The sequence below is a fragment of the Felis catus genome, chromosome A3 (assembly GCF_018350175.1).
Source record: "Felis catus isolate Fca126 chromosome A3, F.catus_Fca126_mat1.0, whole genome shotgun sequence".
In the NCBI taxonomy this organism is placed as follows: Eukaryota; Metazoa; Chordata; class Mammalia; order Carnivora; family Felidae; genus Felis; species Felis catus.
The window spans coordinates 23,127,118-23,145,156 of NC_058370.1; the positions used below are offsets into that span (position 1 = coordinate 23,127,118).

General features: G+C 48.9%; 1 protein-coding gene across 19 annotated transcripts in view; it reads right to left on the reverse strand.

Annotated features, from left to right (window-relative positions):
• Nucleotides 1-1,117: 1,117 nt before the first annotated feature.
• Nucleotides 1,118-18,039, reverse strand: part of EPB41L1 (erythrocyte membrane protein band 4.1 like 1) — a 55,813-nt gene continuing 38,891 nt past the window's right edge. For 14 of the 19 annotated variants that reach the window (XM_045053675.1, XM_045053672.1, XM_045053670.1 and 11 more), the window contains 5 exons: nucleotides 13,528-13,614; nucleotides 12,641-12,724; nucleotides 10,553-10,633; nucleotides 10,109-10,225; nucleotides 8,806-9,158 (listed from right to left, as the gene is read on the reverse strand). In XM_045053675.1, coding sequence (XP_044909610.1) covers nucleotides 9,060-9,158; nucleotides 10,109-10,225; nucleotides 10,553-10,633; nucleotides 12,641-12,724; nucleotides 13,528-13,614 — 468 coding nt within the window. In that variant the 3' untranslated portion in view covers nucleotides 8,806-9,059. Of the gene's footprint in view, nucleotides 4,577-8,805; nucleotides 9,159-10,108; nucleotides 10,226-10,552; nucleotides 10,634-12,640; nucleotides 12,725-13,527; nucleotides 13,615-18,039 lie in introns of those variants that run through there. The other 5 variants (XM_045053661.1, XM_045053659.1, XM_045053667.1 and 2 more) reach the window with 3 other exon arrangements.

Below are 18,039 nucleotides of genomic sequence, written 5' to 3' on the forward strand. Positions count from 1 at the left end.
AGCATCCCTATTCTCTACCCACTAGATGCCAGTAACCCCCCTCAGTTGTGTCAACCAGAAATGTCTTCAGACATTGCTAAATGTTCCCTGGGGTGGGGGTGGGGGCAAAATGGCACCATGCAAAATGCATCCAATTATTATCAGTGGTTCTCACTTGTAAGATTTTGGGCAATAAAGAAAGGTGGTCTGGGGTGAATCACCTAGTAGAGTAAAAAGGAAAGTGTGGTACATGCAACTCAGGCAGTCCAAGGAGTGAGTTTAAGTTTTACATAAATTATATTTTATATTTTTGCATTTTTTAATTTTATATTTTTGCATTTATTTTTATGAAGACCTCATTTCTTTGGCAAGTGACACTAGTTTTCCATTTATGAAGTAATATCATTTCCTTTACATACACATTTATAGAGTCAGTTTAAAGAAAGAAGTCGATAATGGGATGGTGGCACATATAGGGATATGGCAACATATATGGCGGTGGGCAAAGGCTGAAGCTCGGGACTGGTGTATACGTTATCTGCTAGGCTCCCACGGAGAAGGATTATAGGAAGAGATCCCAATGCAGGTGGTCTTCTTTCGAAAGAGGATGGGTCATGCTGTTCCTCCACACACCAAGCCCCTCTTCATCCTGGGGCCCACGTGCTTTTTCCTCCTGCCTAGCATGTTCTCGCCCAAGGTCCTCACCTTACTGGACGTTTCTCTTCATGCAGCTCTTCTGCAGGGGGGCCATAACTGGCCACCTTACTTAAAGTGGTCTCCCTCAGCAACCATCTCCTTCCTCTGTGCATTTCCTTCCCGGTGCTAATCACTCTGGAATTGTCTCTGACTGCTTGACTGTTGTGTCATCTGTTTCCTGCACTCTACTAGCATGAGAGTTCCTGGAAGGCAGGAATGTTGTCTTATTTGCTGTTATGCCTGCAGAACTTAACCCAAGACATGGGCCACACTGGAAAGGGCAAATGTGTTGAATGAAAGTGTTCAAGGTTGGGATTTCTCCATCCTAGTTTTAGCCCTTCCCACAATGCCAACTTGTACCCGTAGCCAAGGTCAGAGACAGAAAGAGAGAGAGAGAGAGAGAGAGAGAGAAAGAGAGAGGGAGAGAGAGATGCCAAGACAGTTTGTGGTTCAGCATCAAACACATTTATTTCACTTTTATTGAGTATACAAGAACAGAGAGCACACGCATACAGCACAGAGCACTGAGGTGGGGGAGCGCGGGACAAGAGGGGAGGGAGGGGTGTGAGTAAAAAGGAACAGGACAGCATCGCAGTTGGTTGGTAAGGTGCTTTTGAAAAAAAAAATTATTTAGAGTGATGTTGCTCATGCAATTGCAGGCCAGTCTTGGAATGTGCTTGCAGGATTCAAAAACTGAAAACAGGTCCTGGCACTTCCTGTACCCTCAGATGGAAAAGATCCCGAGAAAGCAAAATAAGAGAAAATGAATATCTGTATGACAGCAGACTGGGAAAAGCCCCGGAGAGCCTCTGGTTTATCCTGCTCATTTGTAAGTGGGGAAACTGAGGCCCAAAAGGGGATGGGGGTGGGATGGGACTAGTCCAATGTCACATGGCTGAGCCAGGATACCCTCCAGGACATTTTCCACTCTGCTACATGGTCTCCTGGGTGGAAAGGCAGCACAGAAACGATGAGAGATGTAAAAAGGAAAAAAAGAAAAGTAGGTTGAAGGCAGACAAGACAAACATCTATATTCCCTATGAAGAGGAGGATGGGGAGGAAACAGTGCCCTAGATTTTAGCTTTGCAGCTCCCCTCCTCCCTGGTGGCACTGCCTGCCTCTCCATGGAAGGAAGGTCACAACATCCATGGGATGGAGATCTCCACAAACCCTGGCCGGCCCACAAGCTAAATCTGGTCACTTCATCCCTGCCCTGAAACCACACATTCAGGGGCTTATAATGAGGTGTAGAACCCAGAACAATATTCTCCCTCCATGGTGTGACCAGTGTGGTCATGACGCCTGGCAGGGGTGCCTGAGCCAAATTCCAGGTGGCTCAGGGAGGGTGGAGCCACTCTGGCTCATGGCCCAAAAAGAATGGGAGCTCTCAAGGTGTGTGTGAGGGGGAGGGGGTGGGGTGCGGGGAGGGAAGGTTCTGTGGCTTCTCCACCAGGATGGTAAAAAGAACCTGGTGCGTGGAAAGTGAGCTGTCGCACTCAGGGGAAGTTGGAGCGGGCCACCAGCCTTGCTCCTGGCAGGATGTGGCTGAATCTGCCAACTGAGCCCCAGGTGCAGGACTCTCCCTGCCTGCTCTCTGTCCCATTTTTGCCCACAGAGACAAACGCTGTTCTGGTTTCCTGTCCTGCCTCAGGTCAGCACCAGCTTAGCAAACTAAGCACATAAGTCACTGGGGTGACTGGTAAGTAAGCCTGGGCCCTCTGGAGGGTATCGCTGGGCAATGGCCAATACTCGGAGAGAATGTGGGAATCTCAGAGGGGCAAGCCATGATTGAAGATGTAAGGCTGGCTCAGAGGACTTCCGGGTCCCTCCCCTCCCCCATATTCTCTCCTTCAGCCCAAGGATACTGCCTGGCACATGTAGGTACTCAATAAATAAAATATTTGTTGAATGAATTTAATGACGGCTTTAGCGGTGGGACTGGGGAGATAAGACGGGACTGAGAAATTAAAGTGTAGTGGGGACACATTTCCTCCAAAGAAGACTCCGTGAGCTCAGAGAAGCAGCTCATGGCAGGCAAGCCTGGGAAAGACCATGTGTGCCAGAGGTCAATGCCAAGCTTTTGATGGGACTTTCTCCAAGAGCTTCTGTGATCTGGAGGCAATTTGGGGGACTCCGAGGATACAGGCTCAGAGCTCAGATGCTGGCTGAAGGGGAGGTTTCTGAAGCCAGCGTCTTATACATGGATGGAGCCTTTGAGCAACAACACCTTTCACCCTCAGCTCATTCAGGGGCAGGCAAAGCCTTTGGAAATGCAGTTTTGACCTATCAGAGCCTGCCCTGTGTTCATGGTCTCTATGGCTGCTTTGGCCCAGAAGGAAGAGAATGAATGTGGAAGGGCAGAGGATAAGAGTGAGCTGAGACTCTCCAGACAGCCAAATTAAAGCCACCATCCTCTGCAGCGGCCAGGGGTATCACCTCCCTCTGGATGGGGAGTCAGATGTCACAATGTGGTCAGGGAAAAGACATGTGGCCAAAAAAAAAAAAAAAAAAAAAAAAAAAGAAAGAAAGAAAAGAGAAGACTGAAAACTGAAGCAATTTCCCTAGGGAGGTAGCAGAATCCTAACTCTGGACCCCACACCTGAGCATAGACCAGGCCCTGGTGGCTACTGCCCGAGGGGAGAAGGCATCTTGGGCTACATCTGTGTTTCTTCCTTCTTGCCAAACCCCTGCCCCTCCATCTGGGGACCCCACCCCTCCCCACCAATCAACCAGTTACAAATACCACACACTGTATTACTACACCGAACCGTCAGCTCCTACTGTGAGCAACCCACAGCCAGAGTCCTGGTCTCCTTGGCTGGGCCGGTTCAGGGAGATCTAAGAACCTTGGGATACATCAATCACAGTCGGATAATTATAATTTTAAAATGTCAGCTTCATACTTACCAGCACTGTTTATTTTAATATTTGTTTCCTGTTATATGTAATATACATAACTTAAAAGCACATCCATACACATTTCCTACAAGCTGCACCTTCAATGAGAACCCATAAACATAAAATGTCTACTTCCCCTTCCTGTGGCTGGGTTTTCTGTTCTTGCTTTCTTTTCTTTTTCTTGTTTCAAACCAGAGTCATCTGCAGTGGCCCTTAGCAGGACCAGGAGACAGAGGGAGGTGGGGGGGGGGGGAACGCAGCGGGGGGGAGGGGGAGGAGACAGCCGAGACAGAAATGACCAAAAGACACGTGAGTCAGGGGGAGGGAAGGTGGAAGAAAGGAAGGTGGATTTTGCAGCCCAGTGTCAAGACCCAAAAAATAACAATCCAGTGTTCTTCCTCCTTTCTGAGTGGGGGTTTGGGGGGGGTTTCTTTCTTTCTCGGCAAATGGTTGACGGTGGGTGTCTTGCTGCTGCGACTTCTCTTGCTTTGCTGCAGAAGTGTTTCCTTTGCATTGGAGTGGGCAACACGCCGCAGGACAAATGGAATGCTTGTCCGCTCAGTGTAACGTGCAGAACCAGGGTCGTGTTGGACTCCTACAATCATTGTGGTCTGGCTTGCTTCTGGCGTTCCATGGGGCTTCGAAAGGGGGAGCAAGAGATTATTGTCATAATTTTTTTTTTTTTTCCTGAAAAGTCCCACCAATTCTTCAATGTGTCTGCAAAGGAAATGTAGGCGTTCAGATGTTGGTTGTTGCTGTTGGCCGACTGCTCGGCCAGCCCCAGCAGCAGTGCAAGGACGCGGTGTTTCCTGTATATATATCTATATCTATATATATCTATATATATATGCTTTTCCTTTCCCAGTCCCTCTTCGGTGACAGCACGTCACAGCTGGGACTTCGGTGTTGAGTCGGAGAATCCAGAATGAAGGCCCCTTCTTGACGGTTCTCTGGCTTGGGTTGGACCAGAAACGCCAGCATCTCTTCACAGAGGTCAGGATTCCTACAGCCAGAGGGAGGGAGGGAAGGGGACACAGAGGAGGAGGATAAAAAAATATTAGTAACTTTTGGTCACTCATCTTTAGATATGTGGCAAGGGATTGTTTTAGCTGCCTTTCCTGTATGCCCTTTATTATGGCTCAGGAAGATACAGTGACTTGTCCAAGGCCACACAGCTTGTAAGTGGCAGCTGAGACCTGCACCCACATCTGTCTGACTCCAGAGCCCATGTGCGTTTGCTTGTTTGTTTCCGGGAAGGTGGTATCTTTCTCTTCCGTCTGGAAATCTGTCTAAGTTTCCTTTAACACTAAGAAGCTCAGATCACACGCGATTCACCTTTTCTTCCTATCTTCTCCCATTCTAAGAACTATTTAGTTGCAATTGTAGATGTTCTTTGGTTTTCCTCTCTGGTCTCCATGGGCCTGTGTGTCCTGAGGATTAAACCCCAGGGAGAAGTATTTAAATAAAGAAGTTGGAGTCTGGATTCCAACTCAAGTTTGACTCCAAAATTTTGTGGTGAAGGGCGTGGGCTATGCAATCAGACTGCCTGAGTTCAAATCCCATTCCATGGCCTATGAGCTCTGCAATCTTGGGTGAGTTTCTTAACTTCTTTAGGCCTCAGGTGCTCCCTTGCAAAACGGGTGCTTCCTCATGCAGTTATAGGCAGGATTCAAAACAAGCGTTAGCAAATAGGAAGTGCTGAACAAACACTGACTGTTCTTATTATTTCTATTGTTGTTGCTAACTTAGCCACACTCTATTTTGATCTCCTTGAGGGCAATGGCTGCCTTTTACTTATCTTTGTCTTTCAATGCTCAGCACTGTGCGTGGCACACAGCAACTACCCAAAACCATTTAACAGGTGGAGTATCATTCCTGCCCTTCGCCACTCACGTATGGTCACGTGCTAATGCAGCCATATAAACAAAATCCTTCGCGGCTTATGTGACGTATGGGAAAACTGAGACCCAGAGGGTTCAATGTCTTAGTGAGTTGGTGGCAGAACTGAGACTAGAACACAAGACTCCTGCTTTGAAATAGGTCAATTTTTTTCTCCCATTTGATCAAAATCTTAAAGGTAAGGACGCTGGGTGGAGGCTGCCCTCTTGCTGGCAGTGTTGAGGAGACAGGCCCTGTCTGAAGGAGGTGGGCCAGTAGAAGATGGAGCAGAAGCCTCACATCAGGACTGTGAGGTGCAGGGAGAGAAAAGACCCTGTGTGAGACGGGTGTGCTTTCCACACTCACAGCAAGAACTTTAAAGAGGAGGAACAGGAAGGCCAAGAGTCCACTGGAGTCTGAACAAATGTTTCTGGAGGGTTCAGGGAGGGAAGAGAGGCTGGACCAGCAAGATGGATGCCTGTGTGGAGATAGGGCCTTGTGCCCCAGGCTGCTGGCAAAAGCTTATGGTCTCTCTCAGGGCTCATGAATCCCTGAATGTGGCAAAAGATAAGGATGCAGGTTCACACTGCTGAGCACCTTCTGTGTGTGAGACACTGTCCTGTATGGACTGAATATTTGTGTGTCCTCCCCCCACCAAAATTCAGATGTTGAAGCCTTAATTTTCAGTGTAAGGATTTGGAAGTGGAGGTCTCTGGGAGGTAATTAGGTCATAAGGGTGGAGCCCTCACATACTACCTTATAAAAAGATGCACACGAGAGACCCTCTCTCCCTCTCTCTCTGCTCTCCACCATGTGAAGGTATATAGAGAAGATAGCCATCTGTAAACCAGGAAAAGCGTTCGCCCCAGGAACTGAAGTGGCCAGCACCTTGACCTGGGGCTTCCCAGCCCCCATAATTGGGAGAAATAAATGTGTACTGTTTTGTTTAAGCCACCCAGTATATGGTATTGTGGTACAGCAGCCTGAACTAAGACACTCACAGATGTTGTTTAATTATTACAGCAGCTCCAATTTATAGATTAACTTCATTTTGTAGATAACGAAACTGAGGGAGGGACACCAGGGAGGTTCCTCTGGAACCACTGCTAGCCAGGAGTTTCTGCCTCCAAAGCCTGGGTGTGTTCTTTCTACTCAATTCTGCTAACTACCTGAGGAAATTTTTATTTTTTATAGTGGCAGGCTGCGATTTAAGTCCCACAGCTCAGTGTAAACACGATGTGAGATGTCTTCAAAAGCCCAGACACTTCAGAAGTGGCAGGGACATCTGAACAATGCCATATTATAATTTATTCTTCTCGGTTTATTACATCAGAATCCAAATATACAGCATTTTGTTGGCTTACTTTGAGTTAATAGTAATAATAGTCATAATTAGCTTTTCCTGAGCACTTACTATGTGCCAGGCACGGTGCTAACTAATGTATATGTATGATGTCACTAACCCTATGAGACAGATACCCTGAGAAGGAGGTTAAGGAGGTTAAGACCACAGGGGGCTCTGGAGTCTTACAGACGAAGTTTGACTCTCTAATCATGCCCCATGGCTGTGAGCAGGTCACCTAACATCTGAGAGCCTCCATTTTCTCATTTGTGAGATGAATGAGCAGCTGACAATACTTACATCAGGGGCATAGCCTGGTGCCTAGAACAGCACAAGCGCTCCATAAATTTTAGCAACTGTTATTATTGTGCTTATTGTTGCTGACAACTAGATGATGAGGGAACCGCTGAGATAAATAATTTGCTGAAAGTCAAATGGCTAATACCAGGCAGGGCTGAGATCTGAATCCAGGTTTGCAGGATTCCAGATCTTTCCTTGGGATACCAAGATGCATCCGTCCATCAAACCAATATAGTTCAAACACCTTAAAAAGAGTTTTCAAATTCAGAGAAGACCTCTCCCCCAGAATGAGTCTGACTATATTAGGGGTCAAAGGTGGTTCCTACTTGGCAGTAACTAGTGGTAAAGCATGTGGGTGAAAAGACAAGGGAGAAACTTCTGTCTCCTTCAGAGCAACATGAACAAGTGACCTTTACAGAAGGATCCAAGAAGGAGAGGTAAGAGAAGGTTTAGGGGGGACAGAGGGAGGGAGAGACAGGAAGAAAAAGGAAGAAAGAGAGAGGAAGAGAGAGAGGAAGAGAGTGAAAGGAGAGAAAAGCAGGGAGAGAGACAGAAGGAGAGACAGAGAGAGAATGGTGGTGCATGGACAATGGCATCAAAGGAAGAACTACAAGAGAGGTGAGGAGGACAAACGAGACCGCCAAGTGGGCAGACATCAAAAGCTCCATAGTGGGGCGGGGTCAGGACACGGGGGGGCGGGGGTCAGGAGGTGGTCAGGACACGGAGGCAGGGACCAGAGCTCTGAGTGGCCCAGGCAAATGGGAAGGCAGGAGCCTGGGGGACCCGCTGGAAAGGCGCTGGGAAAGATGGGAAGGAACAGACAGGGAAAGGAAAAAGTATGAGAAATGCACGACAGATACTCTAGGAAAGCATACAAACCAGCAGAAGACCCTGATGGGAAAGGGCTAGCCCCATCTCTTCATTTTGCAAGTGAGGAAAGTGAGTGCCCACGAGGGGATGGCTGGGATTGGAGCCACGTCTCCGGATTCCCAGCACAGAATTCTTTGCATTAGTGGCTGCTCATGGACTTCCTAAAGACCAGGGTATAAATAAAGATTCCCAGGTCCGGTCCAGCCCTTCTAAATCAGACTTTATGGCAACAGTTCTTTTTTTCTTTTCTCTTCTTCTCTTCTCTTCTCTTCTCTTCTCTTCTCTTCTCTTCTCTTTTCTCTTCTCTTCTCTTCTCTTTTTTCTTTTTTAAGCAGGCTCCATGTCCAGCATGGAGCCCAATATGGGGCTTGAAGTCATGACCCTGAGATCAAGACCTGAGCTGAGATCAAGAGTCAGACGCCTTAACCGACTGAGCCACCCAGGCACCGAGACAACAGTTCTCTGGCACCTGTATTCCCCAGGTGACGCTGTCAGCTCAGGACCAGCGTGGCAAGTGTCCTACGCTACCACCCTGAGATGTGGGGGATGAAGAGCAAGAATAATTGGACAACCGAGGGGATAAGAGTGACAATTTGCATGAAAGTCTGAGGAAGGCTGGGAGGCAGGCTCCGCCCATGACCAGCTTACACTTCTAGAGCAGTGCTGTCCAACAGAAATAGAATGAGAGCCCTGAATGGAATTTAAAATTTTCTGGACGATAGTTTCTAAATTTTCTAGATATTTCTAGTTTCCTAAAATCTTCTAGATAGAAATTTTTTAATTTCTAAATTAAAATTCTAAATTTTAAATTACCCTAAAAAGAAGAAAAGAAACAGGGGGAATTAATTTTCATAATACATTTTACTTAACCCAATATATCCAAACATTATCATCTGAACAGGTAATCAATATAAACATTATTGAGCTATTCTGCATTCTTTTTTTCTCATTCAATCTTCAAAATCCTGCATGCATTTTACCCTTAAAGCACATCTGATTTCAGATTAGCCAATTTCAAGTGCTCACAGCCATGTGTGTTGAATAGTACAAGAAAAACATGTCCATCATTGCAGAGAGTTCTGTTGGACAGCACAGTCTAGACCATGGTTTGGCAGCCTTTCAAAGTGGCAGGAAAATGTTTCAGTGCTTTTTCTTCTGACATGAAGGGGGTGGTGATCCACATTCTTGTATTTTTCTAGAAAACACAGTTTCATTCATCAGGGAAGAGGGTGCTGACATTTCTAGCACCCCCAAAGATTCCCTTGTGACTCCTCCCTGTCAATACCAGAACTGTCAGTCCCAGAACTGACCACTATTCTGATTTTTATCACTTCTGGACTTCTTGTGAATAGAATCATATTACATACCACTCAACTCAATGTCTGTGAGATTTTGTTTTATGGGTCTGATAACATTCAGTGGATTTCCAGTGGGACCTGAACCCCCCCCCCCAACCCAATGTAGGCTGATAAAAGCCCTATCTGCTGCAGTACCCATCTCCTTCCTCTTGTTCAGCAAGGCACTGGTGAAGGTCCGTCCATAAGGAAACAGAAAAGTACATTTCTCTTGTTCAGCAAGGCACTGATGAAGGTCCGCCCATAAGGAAACAGAAAAGTAAATTTCTGGCCCAAGGTGGCCTGAGAAGTCAAGGGTTTGCAATCGAGCAAAACAGATGGGATCGAGGACTCTGGTCATCATATCCCCCTTAGCAACATCCAGTGACCTGTGATGGACGCAGAGACTCAGGGACAAGAAGGCGGTACTGGGCCTGAGGGGACTTTTTCTGGCTTCAAATTTCTAGGTAATGGCCAGTGAGGCTATGCTTGCTTCCAGCTGTCCCACCTCAGTACCTGCCACCAACCCCCATCTCCCTGTTCTTACTGCTTCTGGATTTACTTCTCTGGGTCTGGGGCCTGAAACACCCAAGAAACCAAGGAACCAGCATTCCTCCCCCTGGTCCCCCACGGATTTGTGGTATTTGGGGGAGCCACGTCTCTCCTTTGAGCCACAGACCAGGAATATGGGGGATGAAAGCTGTGTTAGGGACCAAGCCACCTGATGGGCTCTCAGATGGAAATGACCCTCAGAAGATCTGGACACTGTTTCCTCCTCCCTCTCATGGCTGCGGAGCCTCAGAGGGCTTACCTGTGGCTTCCTGTCCCTCTCCTCCGGGGACGGGTCTGTTTCTCTGTATACGACAGCTTTGGTTACCAGCATGTCAGGATGCTGCAGTTTGGCCTCCTTGATGGCCAATGCCAGGGCCTGGGAGAAAAGAGCAACAAAGCGAGGAACCATAGGATATCGACTACGAGACAGACCATGTAGACCAACAAGCCCCTTAGTGTACAGTCGTGGAAATGGAGGCTCAGGGAGGGCAGTGGTTGAATAGTTAGAGACCAGAGCTCAGGTCATCTGGCTCCTTCTGGCCCTCATTCTACATCCATTCCTTTAGGGCTTCTTGTCTGAATAGGGTCAGCCCGAAGTGGACATCATCTCTGCCCACAAGGGCAGCTGCCCGTGGGTAACCCAATATGGGAGGGACTGGGCACTGGGCAGAGCCACCGGGAACAATGTCCCCCGTCCCCATACCTGGTCTTGATCAACATCTTCATCCCCAGTGATGATGATTCGCTTCTCGATCCTCGTCTCAGAAAACCCCCCTTTCACAGTCTGCAGAGAGGGAGAGGGTGGCAAGGTCAGCCCTGGGGCCTGCTGGGCATGACAGGAGGCCCATCCAAGGCATCTCTCAAGGGCAAGGCTGGAACCAGCAGTCACCTTCTCTCCTGGCTCCCTCTTCTGGTTTTGGGACTTTAGGCTGTATGTCTTGCCCCCTGCCACCATACTCCCCTAACTACCAAACCGCCCTCTCTAGGTCTTCCAAGCCCAGCTCAAGTGCCGTCTCCCTGACCCTGGCTGGTGACCCTGCCACCCTCCCACCTTGGTACTCCCTGAGCACCAAGTCTGTATCTCTCTTGTGGTTCTGGGGCTCTCTACCTTGGGGTGACCTTGTGTGTGTGACCTGGTCTTGAGGGCAGGGTCTGTATTTTGTTCAATTCTGTGTCCCCTCCTCCCCCACTCCCCTGTCCAATCTGACCAGGGCAGGTGCTAGATGCAGACTGGTTGAATGAACACATGAATGAAATGTGAATGGTGACAAGGTTCTATCTTGAATGACTTCGAACAGTACTCCAAGAGAAAACTGTGTGGGTGATACTTACAACCTCCACTGTTTCCTGAAAGGGCGGGGTTTGGGTGCAAGTTTGGAAGTAGAAGATGGGGAAGGACAAAATTGCCTGGCATATTAAAGAGGGTGGTAGTGGAGGGAAATCCCAGCAAGAGCCAGGAGCAGACAGAAAGAAGGGGGCTCCCTAACTGGCAGGGCCAGGAGGAACTTGGGGAAGAAGAGTTTTCTGAGCAGTATGCAGTGGGGTAGGTGACGGAAAACCTTCCCACAAAACTTTCAGGGAAAGTCAACATCGCTCACGAATGCTCTCAGTGAGAGTGGATATTTTCTGGGGAACATGCAAAGGTGCTAAGTCCTTCCTGCACAGGAGCAAGCAGGGCCGGGACAGTGTGTGTGCAGGAGGGCCAGTGGGACCCACCAGACTTCTCCTTTGGATGACTCAGCAGAACCTCCACCTCAACCTGGCTCCCTGCCCTCTCTCCTCCAGGCCTCCATCTCTGGCCCCGGCCCCCTCCTGCCTTCCTCCCGGCTACTTGGGCACGGATATGCTGGCCTGCCTGTCTTCAGCCTCAGCTCGGTGGCTGAGTCACAGCTGACACATGGGGAATGACTCCCTCCTGTGGCCCTTGCCTCTTCCTTTCCCCATTGCAACTCATACCCTGATCCAGGTTCCCCATCCCTAGTCTCTCCACGCCTCTCTCTCTTCTCTCCCCTGTCTACCTATACATCCTGCTGGATCTAATCTCCTCCCCTTAAACCCCTTTGCCCTGGGTCACTCCCCAGTTAAAAAACCTTGACGGTGTTCCAATGGCTCTTAGCCTCAGACCCTTCACAGTCACATTTGTCCTGGGATTTGTCTCATTTGTCTCCATTGTGCTTCACCTGTTTCGAGTCCCCCCCGCCCCAGTTCCTCACAGTGATGCCCCCTACGTGCTACTACTCCCTGATAGAGACCACTTCCGCTGTTCCCACAGTCGTGCACCACTTGCACCCTAGCAAGAGGCTGGTGTACGGCTAATGCTCACTAACATCTGCTCAGTGAACAAATAAGCAAATGCGCAGTCTCTGCTCCCATTTTCTGCACTGTTTAGAATGTCTGCATCTGTCTTCTCCTCCCTCACAAGTCCTACCTGGCCTTCTAAGACCCTGCACAAACCCTACTCTTTCCAGAAGACCCCTCTTCACTCTTTGAGGCTTCCTTACGTCGCCTCTTCTAAATCCTGCCAGCACTTAAGTTCTATAAGGTGCAAATGCCATGGCTCAGAATTACTTCCAATGAGATGGTCTTGCCCCCCAACCCAGCCTGGCTGTCGATGTTGAAGGGCAGGGTCTGTGCCTAGGACAACCCATAGTACAGAACAAAGCACAGAGCATTCCAGAAACTAGGAAGGCTACAGGTCTTCTCTGTCCACATTACAAGGCACAGCGATGGCAGTGACCTTCCCCAGCCCCACAGCCAGGCTGGGGGCATATGGCACCCTGCTGCTACTCACTTTGGTAACATGGGTGGTGGTGGAGGTGGAGAGGGTTTCCGCGGTGGCGCCGTAGGTGCTGGTGAGGACATCTTTCCCGATGATCTGCAGAATATAACCACCCCCCACCCCAGGGTTCAGGTAAGGATACTGGGCTCTGCAGGGTGGGAGTGGGGGGAGTGAATCAAGGGGGTCCCCACAAAGGTGAAGTTTGGAAGCCAAGATGCTTCAAACCACTGACTTTAAGAATTCAGAAACACTGGAATCTTTAGAATGCTAGATCCATGAAACTCGCAACCACTGAATCTCAGATTCCTAGAACCTGAGATTCCTGAGGCCCAGAATCCTAACAAGACCCCAGAATTCAAGAATCCTGGTATCTTAAAAGAATGAACGGGGGATCCAGGCTGGAGACACAGCCCTCCCAAGCTCCCACCCTGTCACAGCCAGGAACACGCAGTCTCAGGGGCTAGACAATGAGAAGGACAGACTTGAGAATGCAGGAGATGCGAGAGACCTCACGGTGACAGACTCAGTCACTGGCAGCCACATCCAGAGTGCAAGCCTCTGCGCTCCTAGTCCCTCTTTCCCCTGGCCAGTAAGGAGAGCAGATGCAAAAGAGCTGTCACATCACAGGCGCCACCAAGGAGAGGGGCTGCTTCACCCTCACGCTGCAGTGCCCTCTGGTGTGCATATGTGGGGGGGGGGGGGGTGTGGAGGCAACAGATGAGACTCCGGTGGGTACAAGGGAGCCCTGTGGGCACCTGAAAAGGAGCCAGTTTCCTGGCGCTGTACTTAAGAGGGCAGCCTACTGGGCTCTATGCTGTACTTGCTGTGGGCCACCTGGGGACCTGTGTCCACATTCTCAGCACAGAGTACCCTAGCCTGAGCTGGCCCTACCCACTTACCGGAGAAAGAGAACGGATTTCCGTGGCCACCGTCTGTGGGCCTGGGATCATGGCAGCTGCCCCCTTCCCGGACTTGAGACTGTTCTCCTGGGGGAAACAATAGTGCTCAGATGGCCAGATCTCACGTGGGCGGGCCCCCAGGATGGCCAGAGTATGTAGCCATGTAGCTCTCATGGCCACGAGGTTGAGGAATGACTTTTGTCATGCATTCGCGTGCTCACACGTGGGCCTGCTCTCACACTTACTCTCTTACTCACTCACACACTTAGACACTTGCTCACTCATTCAACATTAAGAGTGCCTGGGGTTAGGGACATTGGTGAACAAGACACGGCATTGCTCTCGGGAAGCACTGACAAAGGAGCAGAGACATTCAGGTTTCTGTCCTGGCCCTGCCATGTTCCAGCCACACGGGCTGGGGCAGAGCCACTTCCGTTCTATGGGCCTCATGGATTTACCTATAAAATGGGAGTCCTGCAATGTAGGTTCATCAATGGTAACAAATGTCTCACTTTGGTAGGGAATGTTGATAATGGGGGAGACTATGCATGTGTGAGGGCAAGGGGTATATGGGAAACCTACATGTTCTTATACATGGGGCATGCGGGTACCTTCCTCTCAACTTTGCTATAAAACTGTTCTAATACATAAGCTGCTCTTGAAACTGCTCTGAAAATATGAAGTCATAAAGTTATTTTTTAAAAAAGACATCCCTGCCCAACTCTCACAGAGACATTATGAGGCTAGCAGAGGAGAAAGGGCTTTGCAAATGCCAGTTTTAGGATAAACATAGGAATACAGGCTGGCTCCTAACAACATAATGATAACCAATATTTGCTGAGTACTTGTATGTGCTGGGTATTATGCTAAGGATGCACTATCTCATTTAATCCTCAGAACAACCACAGGAAATTATTTTAATATTCCCGTTTCACAGTTGAGAAATTAGAAGGCCAGAGAATGTCAAGAGGCTTGTTCAAGTCCACCAGCAAGTTAGTGACGGAGCCCGGATTTAGACCCATGTTTGTCAGTCTCCAAGTCCAACATGCTCCTTCGGTAACACTACTCTGCCCTCGGAACTGTTACCCTGGAGCAGCTCTTCTGGTCCTGTGGTGGATTCTAACTGCTAGATACTCCTGGATTGGCTGGATGTACTGCCCCACATCTGGCAGCGGGTGCGGCCGCCTGCCTTCACCTCCCACTTTCTGTGCCATCTCGGGCTCAGTCCTCTCCATCCCGCAGCCCAGAGCTGTGTCTGTTCTGCAGCTGCCGAGCAGGCTGAACCTTTGTCCTTGTCTGTGCATGGTACTAGATCTGGATCTCTGCCTGCCAGGGGACAGGTGAGGACAGAAGCCATCTGCCTTTGCCCTGCCTACCCCCCCCCCATGCCTGCCTCCAGCTGAGACAGTGACCTGGTTACCTGGCACGCCACCAATGAGCAACCTTTTCAGATGGATTCCCAGAACGTGGCCCAGCAGCAAGCCTTTAAAAGGGCAGCCTTGCCAACAGACATGAAAAGATGCTCAGCCTCACTAATCATCAAATGCAAATCAAAACCACAATGAGATATCACCTTCCACCTGTCAGAAAGGCTAGCATCAAATAGACAAGAAATAACAAGTGTTGGCAAGAATGTGGAGAAAAGGAAACCCTCGTGCACTATTGGTGGGAATGTAAGTTGGTTCAGGCACTGTGGAAAAGAGTGTGGAAGTTCCTCAAAAAAATTAAAAATAGAAATACCATATGATGCAGTAATTCCACTACTGGGTATTTACCCAGAGAAGACAAAAACATTAAATGAAAAGACATATGCACCCCTATGTTTACAGCAGTATTATTTACAATAGCCAAGCTATGGAAGCAGCCCAAGTCCATCGATAGATGAATGGATAAGGAAGATGTGGTGTGTGTGTGTATGTATGTATATAATGAAATGTTACTTTGCCATAAAAAAAAATGAGATCTTACAATTTGCAACAACATAGATGCACCTAGTGGGTATAATGCTAAATGAAATAAGTCAGACAAATACAATATGATTTCACTTCTATGTGGAATCTAAAAAAAACAAAACAAGCAAACCAGAGAAAAAAGCAGAAACATATCCACAAATACAGATAACTGGCAGTTGGAGGGGTGGGGGTGGAGGATGGGCAACCAGGGGTGAAGGGGAGTGGGAGATACAGGCTTCCAGTTACAGAGTGAAGAGTTCGGGGGGATAAAAGCATAGAGAATATAGTCATCAGTATTGTAATAGTGCTGCACAGTGACAGATGGTAGCTACGCTTATGGTGAGCATAACATAACGTATGGACTTGTCAAATCACTATGTTGCACACCTGAAACCATTGTAACATTGTGTGTCAACTATACTTCAATAAAAATAAAAGGGTGGGGGCAGCCTTCTGGGTTCAATGTTTCCTTTCCATCAGCGTAGGAAACAGTCACTAGCCCCTTTGAATCCTACCGTCACTCCGGGAAATTCTCCCCTAAAGCCTTTTCTTTGCCCACTGCTCCCTCTTTCCCAGACAAGGCTTCACCTCCACTGACACATTGAAAATAGAGGCCACTCACTAATGGGGACACAGGTCATTCAAAACAAGGCACCATCTGTTCTGTCTCTCCTTTATCTTCAGCCAGTGTTTTCTCCTGCCTCAAAGAGGTGTGGCTCCTTCCTCTCCCTGGCCAGGGCAATGCCACCATCTTGGTTCTGGACCCTTCCTCCCTCAGACTGAGGGTTCTCCTCCTCACCACCCTGTCTGCACTGCCTCAGCCACTCAAGGCCTTCTCACAAGGCCACTGTCTCATATCTCTTTATCTATAGCCCAGATCTTTCTTGAAACTTAGACCTTTAAAATCAATTGATTCCTAGACATTTTCCCCTGGAAATGTCCCACAGGTTCCTGGCACTCATCAGATCCAACCTCGAATTCACTGCCTCCCCGCCCCTGACACACGCCTACCACTAAAGAGCAATCCCCTCGGGTGCTCTCTGTTTACATCAGTGCTTCTCAGACTTGAGGGGTGTCACAGACTTCTGGGCCCTGCCCAAGGTTTCTGAGTCAATAGATCTGGGGTGGGGCCCAAAGATTTGCCTTTCTAAAGGTTCCCAGGACTCCACTTCAAGAATGGCTAGGTTAGGGGTGCCTGGGTGGCTCAGTCGGTTAAGCATCTGACTTTGGCTCAGGTTCACAAGTTCGAGCCCTGTGTCAGGCTCTGCACTGACAGCTTGGAGCCTGGAGCCTGCTTCAGATTCTGTGTCTCTATCTCCCTGTCCCACCCCCACTTGTGCTCTCTTTCTCTCAAAAATAAATAAATATTAAAGAAGAAAAGAAGAAGAAGAAGAAGAAGAAGAAGAAGAAGAAGAAGAAGAAGAAGAGGAGGAGGAGGAGGAGGGGGAGAAGGAGGGGGAGGAGGAGGAGGAGGAGGAGGAGGAGTGGCTAGGTTAGGGACACCTGGGTGGCTCAGTCAGTTAAGCATCTAACTATTGGTTTTGGTTTTGGCTCAGGTCATGAACTCACGGTTTGTGAGTTCAAGCCCTACATCAGGCCCCATGCTGACAGTGTGGAGCCTGCTTAGGATTCTCTCTCTCTCCCTCTCTTTCTGCCCCTCCCATGCTTGTGCATGCTCTCTCTCAAAATAAATAAATAAACATTGGGGGAAGGGGGAGGAATGTCTGGGTTAGTGTGCAAAGTCACCAGCCCACTTTCCCTCTGTTAACTGAACATTCTGTCAACGACCAAATCCTGCGTTTTCCTCTCTTCAGTTATCCCTTAACCCCGCTCCCCTTCTTTACACCCACCTCCTCGCACACGGGCCCTGCCCCAGTCCCCAGACTAGCTCTCTGCCTTCTCTTTTGGTTTCTCCCAATGCCTGGTCTCCCAATGTGGTCTCGGGATGCTGTCTGTCTCCCTCAGTGCTAGATTCACAGCGCCTGGCACAGTGCATCACATAGTGTGGGTGTTCAACAAATATTTGCCAAAGGAAGGATGGAAGGAGAAAGGGAGGACATCAGGGAATTTTCCCTCTTGTGATGTTCCACACGGTTGCTAGAGTAATCTTTCTAAAACACAGAGAAACACATGCTTGATGACATCATGCCCCTACTTCAGAAGTTGGGAGTGATGCCCCACTATCTCCAGGATAAAGTGTGAACCTCCTATATGACATTTGAGGCCCTTCAAGCCCTGGCCCAGCCTACCTTTCCAGATCTTTCCCCTCCCTACCCCACTCCTCTTCCACACACCTGACATCTCGCTTTACGGACCACCTGCCTTTCCCCAAATGTGACGTTCCTTCCCATCCTTGTTTTTGCACCTGCTATACTCCCACTGCCTAGAATGCCTTCTGCTGGGGCTGACCCTTCACTTATCCTTTGAGTATAGCTCAAATGTCAATGCCTAGGTAAAGCCTTCTCACTCTTCCTGGTAGGGGTATCACCCCATACCTATCCTCCCTGAGCCCCCCCCACCCCTGCCCCACCCCAGGAAAGCATTATTGCACTGTTCCATG